Source organism: Periplaneta americana, chromosome 3 (assembly GCF_040183065.1).
Source record: "Periplaneta americana isolate PAMFEO1 chromosome 3, P.americana_PAMFEO1_priV1, whole genome shotgun sequence".
Lineage (NCBI taxonomy): Eukaryota > Metazoa > Arthropoda > Insecta > Blattodea > Blattidae > Periplaneta > Periplaneta americana.
The window spans coordinates 87680556-87697636 of NC_091119.1; the positions used below are offsets into that span (position 1 = coordinate 87680556).

At 35.1% G+C, this 17081-nt stretch overlaps 1 protein-coding gene across 2 annotated transcripts in view; it reads right to left on the minus strand.

Annotated features, from left to right (window-relative positions):
- Madm (MLF1-adaptor molecule) overlaps positions 1-17081 on the minus strand; it is a 418262-nt gene that overhangs the window by 41906 nt on the left and 359275 nt on the right. For both annotated transcript variants that reach the window (XM_069820929.1, XM_069820930.1), the window contains exon 6: positions 1005-1292. In XM_069820929.1, the coding sequence (XP_069677030.1) occupies positions 1005-1292 (288 nt within the window). The remainder of the gene's footprint in view (positions 1-1004; positions 1293-17081) is intronic.

Sequence of the window (17081 nt, forward strand, 5' to 3'; positions counted from 1 at the left end):
ATTTAAATCTGAATTGGTATGGAAATGCCTTAAAACCCTAAACGAACTAACACAAAAAAAATCAGTGGAATTGTGGTGGGTACCAGGCCGTCAGGGAATAGAAGGGAATTAAAAAGCAGACAAGCTCGCCAAGAATGGAGCAAAAAGCTCCTCCTACATCGGACCTGAATCAGCCTACGATATTAGCAAATCAAATACAAAAACTGCAGTAGAACTATGGACTAGGAAAGAACATCAGAAAAGATAGGCAAAATATCCTGGTCAATCTTTAGTCAAAACTCTTGTTAAAGATCCCAACCAAGCATTCACAAAGTCTCTCCTGTATCTGGACAGAAGAAAACTTAAGAGAGAGATTAAGTTAATTACTGGACATAATCATTTTATGAACATCTACAAATTATGGGCCTCTTTCAAGGACATCCCATTTGTAGACTGTGTGAGCAGCACATAGAAACTGCAAAGCACAGACTGAATGCTGGCTGTTAGGGAGGAGGAGACTCCAACTCTTTGAAACCCTGTCACTGAGCAGTATGAATGACCCTAACATTGGAGGAGAGGTTCTGGAACTTTTCAAGAATACAGACCTAGAACTCATACAAAGGGTTAAGGGGCAGCACAAAAAATCCAAGAGGCTGACGTGTGAGTGAAAGAATTCTCAAAAATCCCCTTTTTGACTAAATACTACTACTAGAACATGTTATATGAATGATGTTCATGAGTGGAATATTATTACTCAAATACCTTAACTTTTTTGAATATCTACAATTATTTTTTACTGAACCTCAGAAAACTAATACCTAGTTTCGGAAAATATATCAGCATATGGAACAATGATAGCTTCTAATTTACACCTACAGTACTACATATATTAAGAGAGAACCTACCTATCACAACACCAGCTCAACAATCTGTTACAGTTTCATATTTGGCCCTCTTCTGAAAATAAAGCAATTTAATTTTTTCCTCACACCAAAAAAAAAAGTGCAACTTTTGTACATTCTTACCAGTCCTGTGGACGAGAGCATGGGCAGACAGGAGCTTGAGCGAGTGAACTTCAAAGAGCAGTGGGTGGAACAGGAGCTCTCGAGCACAGGGTCGATGACCTGCTTCTTTGTGCAGACACTTGTGGATGAAATCCTTTTGTTGCTCATCATCAAGGGACTCAATAGTCCGATGGATATGCTCCTCTGTCACCAGAGTCCCAGAGTCTCCATTACCTTGAATTTCTAACGCTGCCATCTCCAAGGCGCACATCCCGAATGAGTAAACATCAATTGCAGGTGTCACAGACACTGGACATATAAGGACAAAAAAATAAACTAGTTATTAATATTGCAATTATGAGCTTAATGGAAACACAAGGCATAAAAGTTGTAGATTCTTAAACTTAACATTCAATATTCCAAGAAGGTGAGAAACAGGTATGTGCATTACAGAACTTAGCAAAATAAATATATTATATTTATCAGAAAATAGGAAAGATTGGAGAAAGCTGGGTTTGCAGTGAAAGACCTGGCCTTGGGCTGAACACTGAATGAATGAATCTGTTACATTCCGTCCCATTACAGATGATGATTGCAATGACGACTATACCGGTACTACACATGACGATTTGTATGAATGGTTGGTTCCATTTCAAAAGGAAGAAAGCTTGTTTTACTACGATCACATATGTGGTAAATAAGAAAATAATACACAGTATATTACTCTCTGGTCTCTACTATTGCTCAGATGATAGTATTTGTAGCTACAAATCCAGAAGACTCAGGTTATATTCACAAAAGACAGGCCTAAGTGAAGACATAATACAGGACATAGCAACAAGATGTTTCATCTCTTGTCTCCTGATTTTCCTGAGTTATTTTAAGTGAAGGATGCTGATTTCACATTCTCCAAGTCCTACTATTTGCGTATGTCTAGTGTTGCTTATTACTTTTTACAAGACTCTAAACTGTGACATTTGAAGTAATCACAATTTTTTTCGTAAGTATTCTTGGCACCATTGAGCAGAAATCTATACATATGATTTGCGTAATACAGTACAACCTGTCAATAAAAAATATGAACAAAACTGAAACTGCAGAAATGAGAGCAGTTAAAGGTTGCAAAAGGAACGACAGAATAAGAAATGACGATAACAGAGGAAAATTAAATATAACACAAACAGCAGCACAAAAAATTAACAGATACAAAGAAAATTGGAAGTCATACATAGAAAGAATGTCAAAAAAAGAATTTCATATAAAATGTTAAAATATAAACCGCCTGGAAGAAATACTGGGAGACCAAGGAAAAAATGGATGAATCTGTAAAGCTGTAACAGGACTATGAACGATGATGATAATGATGGTGTGATAAACTGTGAATCTGTTATAAACAACATTAGCTTTAGTATTCCTACGAAAGACATGAGAAGTCACAATCTTTTTTACAACAGAAATCCTAAATCTCTTTCCCCAGTTTCCAGATGCATTAAAATTGCCGACTTGTACAGCAACAGAATTCTGCATTTACTTTTAAATTACAATTTGCACAATTGTAAAATATTATTATTATTATTATTATTATTATTATTATTATTATTATGAGTATCATCATCATCACCATCATCATCATCATCATCATCATCATCATCATCATCATCATCATCATCATCATCATCATCATCATCATCACTAATATTGTTGTATTTCGTCCTCCTCCCCCAATGCCATCAGTTGTCATTAGACATTTTTCTGGTCTCTCCTGGCTATAGCTTATTTGTAACCCATTTCTGAGGTTGGGGTGCCTGGAAGGCGAAGTTACTCTGCCTCGATATAATATGATAGGATGATTATGAAGTGCCAGGAGCGGTCTTAAACCTAAGCCTAACTTAATTTCCAGACCATGGACGAACACAGGAACATTCCCCTTTAAGGAAAAATTTCTATGTTTTAACCAGGAATCGAACTCGGGATCTCATGAACTGTAGTCATTGTTGTATTATTATAGTATATTATATTATACTAACCTACTACTGGTACTGACTAATAGCTGTTAGACAGCACATTGATATAAATAAATAAACAAATAAATGTTAGCGGTATTATTATTATTATTATTACTTTTATTATTATTTTACAATGATTGTATGCACTTAATCCCCACAAGACACTCATAGGTATTTTAGTAAATGGATAACTTTGTGCATACTTATGATAAGAAGAGACTAGTGAAGTGCTTTGTGTGAAGTGTAGCATTGTATGGAACAGAAACATGGACATTACGACGAAGTGAAGAGAAACGGCTGGAAGCATATGGAAATGTGGATATGAAGAAGAACGAAGTATGTGAAATGAACAGACAGAATAAAAAATGAAGCTTTGCTAGAAAGAGTAGATGAAGAAAGAATAATGTTCAGACTGATTAGGGAGAGCAAAATAAATTGGCTTGGTCACTGGCTAAGAATAAACTGCCTACTGAAGGTTACACTGGAAGGAATGTCATTAGATCACAAATACATCACAGCAGTGTATAGATTTTTATGTTATATTTATTTCACAAGTACAATAAATTGATGAACAACGATCAACTACCCAAAATTACTCTACATTTCACTTCCAACAGATGATGAGACTGTGGAAGACCAGAAGGAGTTGGATGGAACATAAGCATTTGAGTTGTGAGGGACAGGAATGAAGACTTCTAAACATTTTCTGCTGTTGATGACGATGATCACAAAGACGATAATTGATCAATGAACGATTGTGAATAGAAATATGGATGTATGATGAAAAATAAAATATAATAGCCATGAAAGTCTGTCCTAGAAGCGTGTTGCCTATTATAAACACTTATCTAATTTCCCATATTTCAATCATGACAATCAGTATGTGGAACCAATGAATGTATTAGTCATTTACACACCTAGAATGTGTCATATTTAGTATTTCCATTAGAGATTAAACAACAGACAGTTTATAACAATGGTATATCAATTATAGTTACTGTACAAATTGTCATCAGAGAATATTCACGTGACAAGGATGTTGGAAGACAGAATAGATAAAAAGGAAACAGATGATCTTCCCAATGGAAGAAAATGTTTGGGGACCCTAAAGAAGTGCTAGAGTGACTCATTTGTTGAAAATGATAGACTGTGAAGTGTAACACAAAGAAGAAGCAGAGAAGGAATATAAGAAAAAAAAATGTTGTTCATTTTGAAAGCAAATGAGTATAACCTTTTTCGAGATGTTTCAATGATGCTGTGATGCAACAGCCGCTATAAACACAGTAATGAAGACGTCATCAAACATTTCTTCTTTAGAGACTTTACAGAGTTGCTTTAACAGCTTCCTAAAAGCTGCTTGCTGGACTCATACGTTACAATGAAAAGAGAGGTAGGGCAGGGAAAAAGTTGCCTGTTGAATCACTTCTATATCACCCTGAAAGCCATCTGTGTAACTATTTTTTAGTAGAGTAGCAATTCTAGGTGCTAGTGTATCAGATTTAAGAACTATATTTTATTCAAGGCATTTTTGTACACTTTCTACATTTACAATAATTTGTAGTCAGTGGCAATTCCCAGACTCCACAATGTGGGACAGGCACCTCATTGGAGAACTCATTTAATTTCCAACATTCCTTATTTTAATTACATTTTGTTTTTATTTCCCAATCTTTCCTGATATTAGTCTGCATGATACAGAGAGAATCAAACCTAATGGACTGACGCTCCTGCCATCTCTTGGTACTACAGTCAACTGCCTGCTCTCCTGGCTAAAGTTCTTGCTGTATTATGGCACTATAGTCTGGCAAGTGATCTTTCGAATAACTAGTGAATTATTTATGGAAATGAAGAGAACCTTACGTGAATTTCATATGAGTTGCTCAAAATATTCTTTGTTACGTTTTCTACACATGTTACAGCAATGTATTAAGTTCTTTGACACTATACATGAAGTCGCAAAAATAACACAGTTAATTGTAACACAGCACTCTTGCAACTCGGTAAGAATGCTAGCAACTTAATTTTAAGTTTGACTTTGGACACAATGCGTGGGTTTTCTTTATCAGTTGTTGTACCACACTTGCACTTAGTCAGCTGTCTGAGCTCTATTAAGACCGTATTTTTAAACTTAGTTGGTTATATAGTTATTTAATAAGTGACAAGAAAAACGTTCCATTCTTGATAAGAAGAAATGTTGTACACATCTAACATGCAATATGAACGAGGATGAGCTCCAGCATATGTTCCAGAACTTCATACATTGCTGCACCATGTGAATAGAACATAATGAAGGACACTTTGAGCAACTGCTCTAAAATTCATAAGATTTTCTCCATTTTCTTCAATAAACACAAAATATCACTTGCCAGACTGCAGTGTCAAGAGACGGCAAGAATGTTATCCTCAGGAGGTAGCGATCTCCTAGGGTGTAAGGCTCTCTTGATCTCATGTGAAGATTATCCATTGGTTTTCAGTGCAGCTGCTATGTGGCTTACTTCTTCTTGAAGGTGATGATATTCCGAGATAAAGTTGGCACAATCGAAAAGTCTTCATTATGGCCCATTTCTGGTCGACATGATTTGAATTTTTATGAAGATACTGATCTATAAGGATGGGTTTAAGGAAGATTCTATGCCCTAGGATGCCATCCGCCTTTTTGCACATCAACACATCTAGAAAGGGAATTTGACTGTCCTTTTCTCTCTCCATGGTGAATCCGTGGGTGAAGACTGTTTAGATAATGGAAAAAAATCGATCAGTGCTTGTTCCCTGTGGTTCCAAATTACTAAAGTGTCATCAACATCCCAACAAGATAGTTTTAAAGTGGTGGTCTTCAATATCAAATCTTCGAAAAACTCCATGTAGTAATTTGCAATCTTATTCTACTATTAGTGGTCGGAGTGTGAACATCAGAACCCCCAGTGTAGACTGAAGAGGAAACAGCATGCCACTCCCCACCCCTATAAATACCAATACACGACTAGTTGTCGCATCACTCACTACTGACACACTGAGAAGATCACTTCGCTCACACTTGCTTTGCCACTAAAGATGTCTACCACACTTTTAGACGAAGAGTTTGGATGCACCATCTCCAGTAGACCACGGCCTACCAGCTTGGAGAATTCTTAGTTTATGAAACTAGAAGATTTATTTCTTGATACTGTGAATTAAACATTTGTGAAATTTCTAATATATAACCGGTACTGTACCAGTCCAAATCTAGTATAGGCTAATCAATCAATCTGACATTTTAGAGCATGTCGACTCTGTGCCAAGTTCACAACCAGATATTCCCAGTTTTCAACACCCATCTCCAGAAACTAATATTATCTCGAATATAATACGACCCCAAGTTTTCAGATGTTCTACGGCATAAAAGGAAATAGAAGTTTCTCCATACAATACGTCCTACACTTTAAAAAGTTACAGAATGGAAAGATTTACAAATTTAAAGCTATTTTCAAGTTTTCAGTTCCAGTCTTTAGCAACAGCCTCTTTTGGTACCGCTTCCAGTCATCATTATTGTCATCTTCTTCCTCCTTTTCCTATCATCTCACCTTTTGAACTGAAACTGGATTCTTCTTTAGACTGGTAATTCTACCACAAAAAGTCATCCCTACTGTCATTCAAATTATTTGAAACACAGTACTTTTTGAAACCCTTCATAACTGACTCACTGGTGATCCTATTCCATGCTATAAATTATCCACTAAGTCAGCAACTGCACACTTGGTTTCTTTAATTTGTCTGTTGAGGTCTGGGGACAACCCCTTTAAGCAACCAGTTATTAAACTCTCTGCACAGGTTATCCTTGAAGGGTTTATTAACAATCTCTTAGCACTTGAAGTGTGAGATGTCATCTCCCCCTGCCCTGAGATGACTAAATCAACATTATTTCTGCTTTTGTCAGTTGTGTGGCCACGAAAAGAATAATAAATTAACATTTTCCTCTAATCGCCATAGTGACTTAGTGCTGGCATTTTGAGCTTATACACTAACGGGTCTGGCTTCAAATCTCACTTCATATTAAATTTATAACTTATGTTGGGCAAACCCGTGGTCCAAGCAACACAGAGGTTTTCTCCAGGTATTCTGGTTTCTCTGTGACATCCTAACAATTCTCCGTAATCATTATCATTCATTACGAGTGCAATGGTGCATTACCGGTACAGCCCGTGGTGCACTCTGAATAGTCTCTGATGAACTAAGTGGTCTATGCTTCTCAGCACTAGCAATATCTATGAGCATGCTCGGGATAAATAAGGCAAAGTTAAGCACCCTGTCATTGGGGATTAAAGCACCTAGTCGACGTCACCACAAAAACTTTGGGGTTAGGCTGTGATTATAATATGAGTATGGTTTTCACACAGCTGTTTCTATGCAAAAAAAAAATTGTACTAGATTCGAGCCAATATTGTAGTATTTTTCTGTAAGAATTTTATTATTGTTATAGGAGATAATTTTGGAGATAATGTATTTCAAAATTGAAAAGAAAATATAAACAGTTTTCATAATAGGGAAGTAAACCTACTAATTTTTATTGTTCACCTGGACAGCTCAGAGAACTACCAAGTTCCCATAAATTTCTATGATACTAAGTTTGCCACAACAACAGCAAAACAATTTTTCGCTTCCTTTCGAATTTTATGATCAACAATTTCTGTAATATATTCGAAATATATCATCTTTGCTTATTTTAATTCAACTGGAATAAATACCGTAATTAATCAAAGACAAATTGTCCCTCGTCCAATCTAGACAACTTTCTCCTGAAATATGCTCAATTTATGTCGAATTCGTATTGTTGTGTCATATCTGAAAATTCAGCATTCCCCCAGTACAAACAAAGTTCACTACAGAAATTTTATGAATTTGATGTCCTGAGATGACAATAGCGGTGATAAGAATGTTTTTGAATTAAGGAGTGGTGGGGGATGGGGCAGGGAAAATAGAAGCACTCCGAGATCAGCCATAACATTTCCTTGTACTCAACAAATCTCGTGATTTAAAATCTGGTTTCCAGCTTGTAAAGTTATGGAAAGTTGGTGCTCCATTGGAAAAGTCAAATGCAGAAAAGAAAGAGCACTTTTGTAATAGAAGTTATCATCATTTAACTCATATTTCCGAAGTCGGAACATAGGTGCCTCCTAGTGGAGGTTTCAATACCTACAAGAGATTTTAGTTACACTTCTTTGCCAACAAGGGACAGAGGGACAAGTGGTAAGCTCATCACCTTCAATGTCACGTAGTATGTAAATAAGGTATTACTAGGACGCGAAAGAGAGGCTCTAATTTAGGCTTTGAGGTCTTTAACGTGCCAAAAAACTTCGATACAGGACAGACAACTTAAAGTTCCTTTTAGAAGACTTGCACTTCTGATTTTTGTATCCTGAAAAATCCATAAACCCCAACTGGGAATAGAAGTTATGGAAATGGTATATAACTTCCTACACTGTACAGGTGTAATATACAGTGTTATTTCAAAGGTCAGACGAAATTATAACAAAATCTTATCTATGCTTAAACCAGATGGAACAGATGAAAGAGTTCTGACTTGATAGTCACATCATAGGGGACTGCGTACCTTTGACCTTATAATGATTGCCCTATTCAAGAGATTTCATAAATATAATTTTCTACATAAAAAGCTGAATTTAGATTACTAATATCTTTCACAGAAGCCACTGAAAATCTTTCGAATTCCATGATGGTAAACAAAACTGACAATCAATTTATATGCTTTCACCGTGATTGTGTTTATATACAGACTTTTGGGTATTTCACCATGTTCTGAAACTTACCATCTTCGAACTACATGTACGTTCCTTCATCAAGGAAAATTGGTACGACCTGATGATGGAACCTGTAGTTTCGAAGCATTGGAAATAAAGTTGCAGAATATAGGAATATCCCAAGTCTACTGTACGAAGATTAGGCCTATAGATCTAAATTTTTCACTTTGTTTCTTAATTATTGTTTATAAGTATATGATGTTTAGTATTTACATGATTTACCCTTTTCTAATAAATACATATTTAGTAAAGTAAAAGATTAATAATTTAAAGAACTAAATTTATGCCATTTATGCTAAAAGATTTGTATGAATCTTCAGTCCTTTTAACGTCTAGTTGCACCCAATAATTTTAGATTTTATGAACTATGTTAAGGCACAAATTATTCCTCCGTAACTCGAATTTTCTAATAAATAATTCTACACATTTAATCAGGTACTATTCTTGTGTTCGTTTTGTAGAAAAGCTTTATTTTAAAGGTTTATGAGCTTTGCAGTACACACAAGGTATATGATATGCTATGGATTAAAGTGGAGGGTGGAACAAGTCTGTGCGCACTTACGCCACTAATATAGGCCCACTGTGGCAACAAATGGCTGATTAATTTGATCAGAGCCCTCTATCAGGGTCAGGATTATTTGCGTAGCCTAAATTTCAAATCCAATAGTAAGCATGGTAACCATTAGGGCACTGAAGACAATGTCCATAAAATATCTCACGAATTTGTTTAATGAAATCCAGAGAGATTATTCACTCCATTCTTTTTATAAATTATGATGACAGATTATTCAGAAGAGATTTGGATTCGAAAATTTCCATTCTTGATAAGAATAAGCAAATATATATTATTACAAACTTCACAATGTTTGAGGCTTTGGTCTACTTTAGTTTTCATGTGAAATAAAACTGTGGGAAGAAAAGAGTATGCATGTGATTAGGATGTGTCTTTGATATATTTTCCCAACCCAAGAGAAGATAAAATTCTGGAAAGCAGCAACTTTGGCTAATGGTGGGTATGCTCCCTCATGCTGATAATGATAACATGTAGAATTGGTGATTCAACTAACCACCAACTACTAAAGTAAAATATTATTCAATATAAGCAGATAAAACGAAATTTATTCCATTACTCTACCTTATACCTATAACTGAGATTATGGCTGATATGTACATCTACACTATTATCAGGCAGTACATCTCACTTGACGATTTGTGTCAGAGGAAGAACAATTGTTTGTATGCATCTCAAATCTGATTAGTGTAATATGTTACTAGTCAGTGATGTATGCAATGAAGGGGGAAAGGAATTGGCCACTGTACCCCATTATCTCCCAGTTTTGTTGCTTCATGAGTGATGCCTTATTGATGTCAATAAGGTTCAAACCTGTCTTCAGACAGTTGACTAAACAACAACTCTATCTTAACTTAAAAAAAGAAGTTAAAACATTAGACTATTACGATCTCGCCATTCAAAGGACATACAAACGTGTTTTTTTATTACAGAGAGGCTCCCCATGGAAGAGGTTAAGATTTTCGGAACTCCAATACCTGTTGCTAGGGATATTTACATACACATGAAGAGATAGCGTACTTTTTCTTTTTTCCAAAAAGATTCTGCTAAGGAGCATACAGCTGACTATTCTATCAACAAATTTCATAGTGAGAATCGAATATTACTAGTAGGAAAGTTAGGCCTGTAATTACCTCGATTTAACCTCCATTGACTTTCATCTCTGGAGAGCCTCAAAAGATAAAATGTTTAAAAGTAATCCACATACTGGTACCCTGAAAGAATTGAAAAATAACATCTGGGAAAACATGGTCTGCATTTCTCAAATGAAACTGCAGCGAATAATGCGACCAAAGAAACTGTCAGGAAAGGATAATGATGAAGTCAATGTTTTCATTTACTTCAAGGAGGAAGAAATTTCATACATGGCTGAAATTAACAATCCCTTTCTAGCAGCAATGTTCCAAAGCTGCTATCACTTTGCCATCTCAAAATGTGGATCTTATTGCACAAAGAATGGTGGTGGTGATGCCGTTATGATAATGATTCTTGTATTATTATTATACCGAGCACGATGTCTTCATGGTTATCATTTCCACCTTTTATTTAGGAGGCCCTGGTTCGATCCCAGAGGCCGGCTATTCTGACTTGGATTTTTCGTGGTTTCTCAAGTTGCTCCAGGCGAATGATGAGATAGTACCTACCAATTTCAGGGCCCCAATCCCACTCCTTTCCAATCCTCAATGTCCCTTCATCATCACTTCTCTCATCTATCATCTCCCCTCGATAGCACTACCATCTGTGCACACTAAGCAAAGTTGTGCCTAGTGCCTACAATGATAAATCACTGTAATGCAGAAAAAGCCAGCAAAACAATATTGTTTTGTTGTTATTATTATTATTATTATTATTATTATTATTATTAATGAAGAAATCACAGATAAAACAGAAGCGCCTAGCGAAAATGTGTCCCAATCCGTCTTTGTTCACAACAAATTCCTCTTGGATTCAGTGGATTTTCAATGGAAATACACCTTTATACACAACATTGACAAATAAAAAAAAAAACTGTGTAATTATTTCTTGCAGCACAATCTATTAGATGAAATATAAGAGAAGCATCATCTTAAAAAAATTACATAGTGAAATAATACAAAAAATTGCATACCATTTAAAAGGGAAACATTTAGTTTTGCAGAGAAAGTGATAGAAATTAAACAGTTTCATATAGTAGAATGCAAGTTAACCAGAACATGACCATTTTCAGAGTTTTGTTTACGATTGTTGGCCTACCAGCTGCACATTCCTGCTTAATTGAGTTCTGTAAGGTAGCTGACTGTAGTCTTCCATATCACAAGAGGAACACTGACATTGCAGACAAATTAGAAGTAACACCTATAATTCAATATCTACAACAATACAGACAGACGTACTTCAGCACGTGCAAAGAATGGAGCATACCAGATTACCTAGATATATGCTACACTACACACCACGAAGGGAAAGACTTATTGGATGACCTCACAAGAGATGGTTGGAGACCGTTAACAGGCCACTAGGCCTACTACTTGAAAGAATGATGATGATTATGTAGCAGACTTTTATTGTTGAAGATGTAGGTTTATATTTTTTTTGCAATTTGTTAATTATTTCCTCTCATTTCTGTCCCCAGAAACATTTTAGTTGTGTTGAAGACTTATTACTGCATTGCTGTGTTCGTTCTGATATCTTCAAAAATGGATACAACTCCACAAAAACGCTCTAAAATTGTAACATTAGCATTGCACACTTCTATGACACAAAGACAAATTGCTGCAGAATGTGGTGGTGGCTCAGCTACAATTAATTTCACTCTGAAATGATACCGAGACACTGGTTCCATCATGTACCAGAAAAAAAGAAAAATGTGACCAGAAAAGGAAGACTTCACCGCAAGATGACTGTTTGTTACGAAAAGTAAAATAAATCCTAGACTATCTGCTGTCCACTTAACCGCGAGTTAATCCTACAACTGGGATAGACATTCACGTACAACAGTGCATCACAGACTTTTGGAAGTTGGGAGAAAAGCTCGTAATTCAATAGAAAAGCAAAAAACACTTAATATGGGCAAAATTAATAGAAATTGGACAGTGAATGACTGGAATAAGGCACTTTTTCCGATGAATCTCATTTCGAGGTTCATGGCTACCATGTTACTTAAGGATTTGAAAAGATTTCATCAGCTCATCTCCAACAAGCACCGAAACACCCCCCAAAAATAATATTCTGGGTTTGTTTTACACACGAAGGGACTGGATTATTAAGCAAATTCCTATCAAGGGAATGATGAATAGTGACAATTATATTCCATATTGGAAACATTAGTCTTACCGCAGCTGCAGAAATAATTTCCGGATGGCAATGATGTGTTTCAACTAGACCAGACAACATGTCATATATTGAATATCATGAAAGGCTAATATGTTCTTCAACCAGAATAAAATCCAGATACTGTCCTGGCCAGGTAACCCACCCAATATCAATGTGATTAAGAAAGTGTAGTAAATTTACAAAAGGAGAATGGCAGAACTAGATTGCTCTAGAAAAGAAAAAATGATTTGTTCCCTCATTCAAGTTTGGTTTCACAATGAAGAAATTAAGATTTATGGAAATTTAGTGCAATACATGCCAGATCGTGTCAGTATGTACCGGTAATTACAGACAAGGGTGACCACATAAATTACTGAGATACGTTGAACATTCATTTTATCCTGTACTTATAGTTTATTATACTCGGTATGGCTTGTTCGGATTAATTTGCACCCTAATGTAGTACTGAAATGATGACTTCGTATTATTCAACTTCATGCGAACTATTGCTCTTCAAGTACTATATCCCGTAACTTGAATGCCAGTATCAATATAGCGAATTTCCTTTGATACAGTGATAACCCAGAAAATAGTGAAATCCTAGATAGTTTTCCTATTGCTTTTATAGAATGAGTAGGACGAAAAAGAAAATTAATGGAGCAACGCTGGAATGCTGGTAAGGAAAATGAAAATACTCTGCGAAAACCTACCACCAAATAGTCTTTGTCTACAATTTACTCTTGGACTTGGACTGACTGGGACTTGAACTCAGACCTCCAGCATGGAAAATAGATGCTCTGGTTATTCAGCTGAGAGCGTGGCCATGTGAACTATAATGACAATAAATTAAGTGGCTATTATCACAGCTAGCAGTGGACTCATTTTTGTCACAGAGCATGGGCAAACTAAACTGCGGTGTGATTCAGTAACAGCGTTTGTTGTTTCACGCATTTATTTTCGACGACACTTTTTTTTTATTATTACTAATGGCAGGGTAAACTAACAATATCAGCAGTCAATATACTTTATGCTGAAATCGTTTTTTTACTCTTCTTCGATGTCTGCCAATATATAGCCTAAATGAATTACTATCGGAAAGAAAGAGAGAGATATCATTTGGATCGGGAGTGGTGGACGGGAAAAGAGAAAAACAGGTTATAGTGGTAACCAATGACGTCAAACTGATGTTTTAGGCTGTCGTAACACTCAACTTATAAACAGTAGAGTATATTTAAATGCATACCTTACAAAATAATGTAATCAAGACAAGGGACAAAAAAATTAACATTAAACCATTAGACACAATAACACACTTACAGTCTGCGTAAATTTGTAACGAGTCGTTAGAAACCAAGATGATATCTCATTGTGTATTACAAAAATATTTTTCACTAAAATTTGTAAGTAATATGGAAAATAATTGCAACAATCCAGTTTGGTGTTTACCTTATAACGTAGCCTGCAGACTTGTTAGTACAGTATATTAAAAGTACCGGTATCAGAAAGAATATTACTATGGATAACTGTTCACGAAAGTTGTGAAATCTTCATGATGTTAAGGACGTATCGAATATTTAAGTTGTGACTCATACCACAAAAGCTGTGTGTCTTTAGTAGGGTCGCTATATGTCACAAGTAAAATCCGAACAAGTTCAAGGAGAGGGGAAAAGCCAAATGACCTTGCATTGTCAATGCACGTCTATACCAGTGAGGAGAAATTGCTGCCCTCCCTGACGTGTGCTGTCTAACTTATATTATTCTGGGAAAGAAACGTAGTGCAACTAACAAAATTTGTACAATGAGGCCTATCTGTATTTCCATTCGATAAACTGTGTACTTAAGCCATTAGGCCTAAATACGGCCCTATATGATGCAATGTAGTTAGAAATATCGTACTGTGTATAAAATATAAAGGAAATATCATTAAAAGTAAGTAAATAAATAATAATGGGTGCAAATGTAACTTTCAAGGCAAAGACGTCTACGTTTCAAAGAGCTCTTTATGCATTCTGGTGTCAAAACTATGATGGTCGCGAAAAATACAATTTTTTCAGCAATAATAATTAGTAGCTACGTCATTGAATAAAGTACTGAGGAGTATTACATAGGCCCACTGTTAATAATAATAATAATAATAATAATAATAATAATAATAATAATAATCAGTGAAGTTCATTTTGTCAGCTGTATCGTCCTCAACTAGGAAGGTATTTGGGTAGGCATTTAAGCCTTGTATACAATGTAGTTTAGAAATACTGTACATAAAATATCGTCCTATTACTAGTAAAACCAGTTAAGTCCAGTAATGTAAGTTTTGCAAAACAGCAATTAAAACTTTATTAATGCACGAAAAATCATAATAAATACTTTAAATAAAGTACTGTACCGGTAATTGGTTTGTTGCCTACAACATTTCGGACTTATTCGATTTTACTAGAATACAGAGCACGGAAAAACAAGTCGGGAACTGTACTTAACTTATTTTACACAAAAAGTGGACTTAATCGATTTTACTAGTAATAGAACGATAGAAAGAAAATATCATTAAAAGAAAGCAAGTAAATAAATACAGCAGAACGTCGATAATCTAGCTAATTGGGACGGAGGAATTCAGATTATCAAATATATGGAATAACTGAACTTACAAAAAAAAAACACACATGGTACACTACTAATATACAAAGAGCCGGTAGAAATAATCACCTTTCTTTCTTATTCTGCTTGGTATCCCTTTTTATCCGATTTACACACAACTGCAGGTAGAGGTGGAAGCTTCACTGAATCTTGTTTTCTAGTATTCTCTAGTGCTCTGTGCTTTCGGTACCGGTATTATATGTACATTAGGTAGTATGTTTGGATTATAGGACGTTCGGATTATCGAGGTTCTAATGTGAATAAATAAATTAATAAATAAATAAATTCATATTACTGAAATGTTCCCACCCCCATCAACATTAGCTATCTTAGTTCATGCAGTACGAATATTTGCTGAAACTGTCAATTTTTTAAAGTATACTTCCGAGTATTTTGTGGTAAAACTGAACCCACAACACTTTAGAAAAATTAGTTCTCAATAACACACTCATTCCCGTCGCGTCAATCTGTTCCTTTTGTCTATCCATAATGAATCAACCAAAAAAGTGAAACTCACACTTCTTTGAGAAGTTGGTGCCAAGAAGAACGATATGAAAATTATACAACACAAGTAAACAATGACAGGTTTATTCCCTTCTTCGTCGAATTTTTTTTTAAACTTGTACCCATTTAACTTGTGTAGATAATAATAAACCACTGACCTTATTCTCTTCTATGTCTTTGTACTGCTCAAAGTACTCACATCAATCAAGTTTCAATTTTGAATTATCACGAACAATAATTGTCAAACATTATACAGCTCCTGTTAAACAAATGACATCCTTTGAGTTTAAGCAAAGCCATGCTAAGGATCTAAGTTACTTGATAGAATTTTTAGAAGTCCATTTTTCAATGTAATTTTTACATGTTACGAAATTCAACACATTGTCGGTGAAAACTTAATTCTGTAATTTGCTCTTCCTTTTGTAAGTTAATTTTTTAATGCAACTAGAATACAATTTTAACTGATAATTAAAGAATTTAAGCCAGAGAACATCTTTGTACTCAAACATCTGCGATAGTGTTATCAGCTGATAAATGATTTTGTCAGTAAAATTAAACTTGTGAAGAAACTTCATGACTAATTTGTGAGCATATCCATAGTTTCTCCCAGAGCATTGCTAAACTTCAACACACTAACCTTAATACCAATATGTGGAACAAAATAATGGATAAGAACAACACGAACAAACTTTGTAGCCTTATGATTTGAACTTATCTATCATTACGAATATAATATGAGCCATGTCCAAGTCACGAACAATCTCATACATGATGTACACTGTATCTTTATTATTTTGTTCAGAGCATGTAATTTTTTTCTTGCAAAAACTCTCTGACAATATAAGATGTGCAGTTCATGGAAGTGAAGCTGTGATTGTGCATTGCTGTATGGATAGCTAAAGTTCTCTAACTCACGGCTAATTCAGAGAATTCAATATTGGGTAACGTAGATGAAAAAGAAACTTTTAAGTTTTGCAAAAGTAACTGCAGCCTCAAGAGCAGTTTTATGTTTCTTAGATTTTAGAAGATTCATTATATCTGATCTCCCACCATGGCTTACTGAAAACAATGTATGTAGGTACAGTACTATACTTTGAACACCACACAGTTCCTTTGTCATTGCATATAAAGTCTATTTCTAATTTGATACTGAACACACAAAGCCTATATCGTGACATTCTGATCTTATGAAAGAGAGTACAGTGTCACCGAAGATATAATTTGGATGAAAAATATGTAATATTTTGTAATTAATATATACAAACTGCAAGACATTACAAATCAGCATTCTATAACT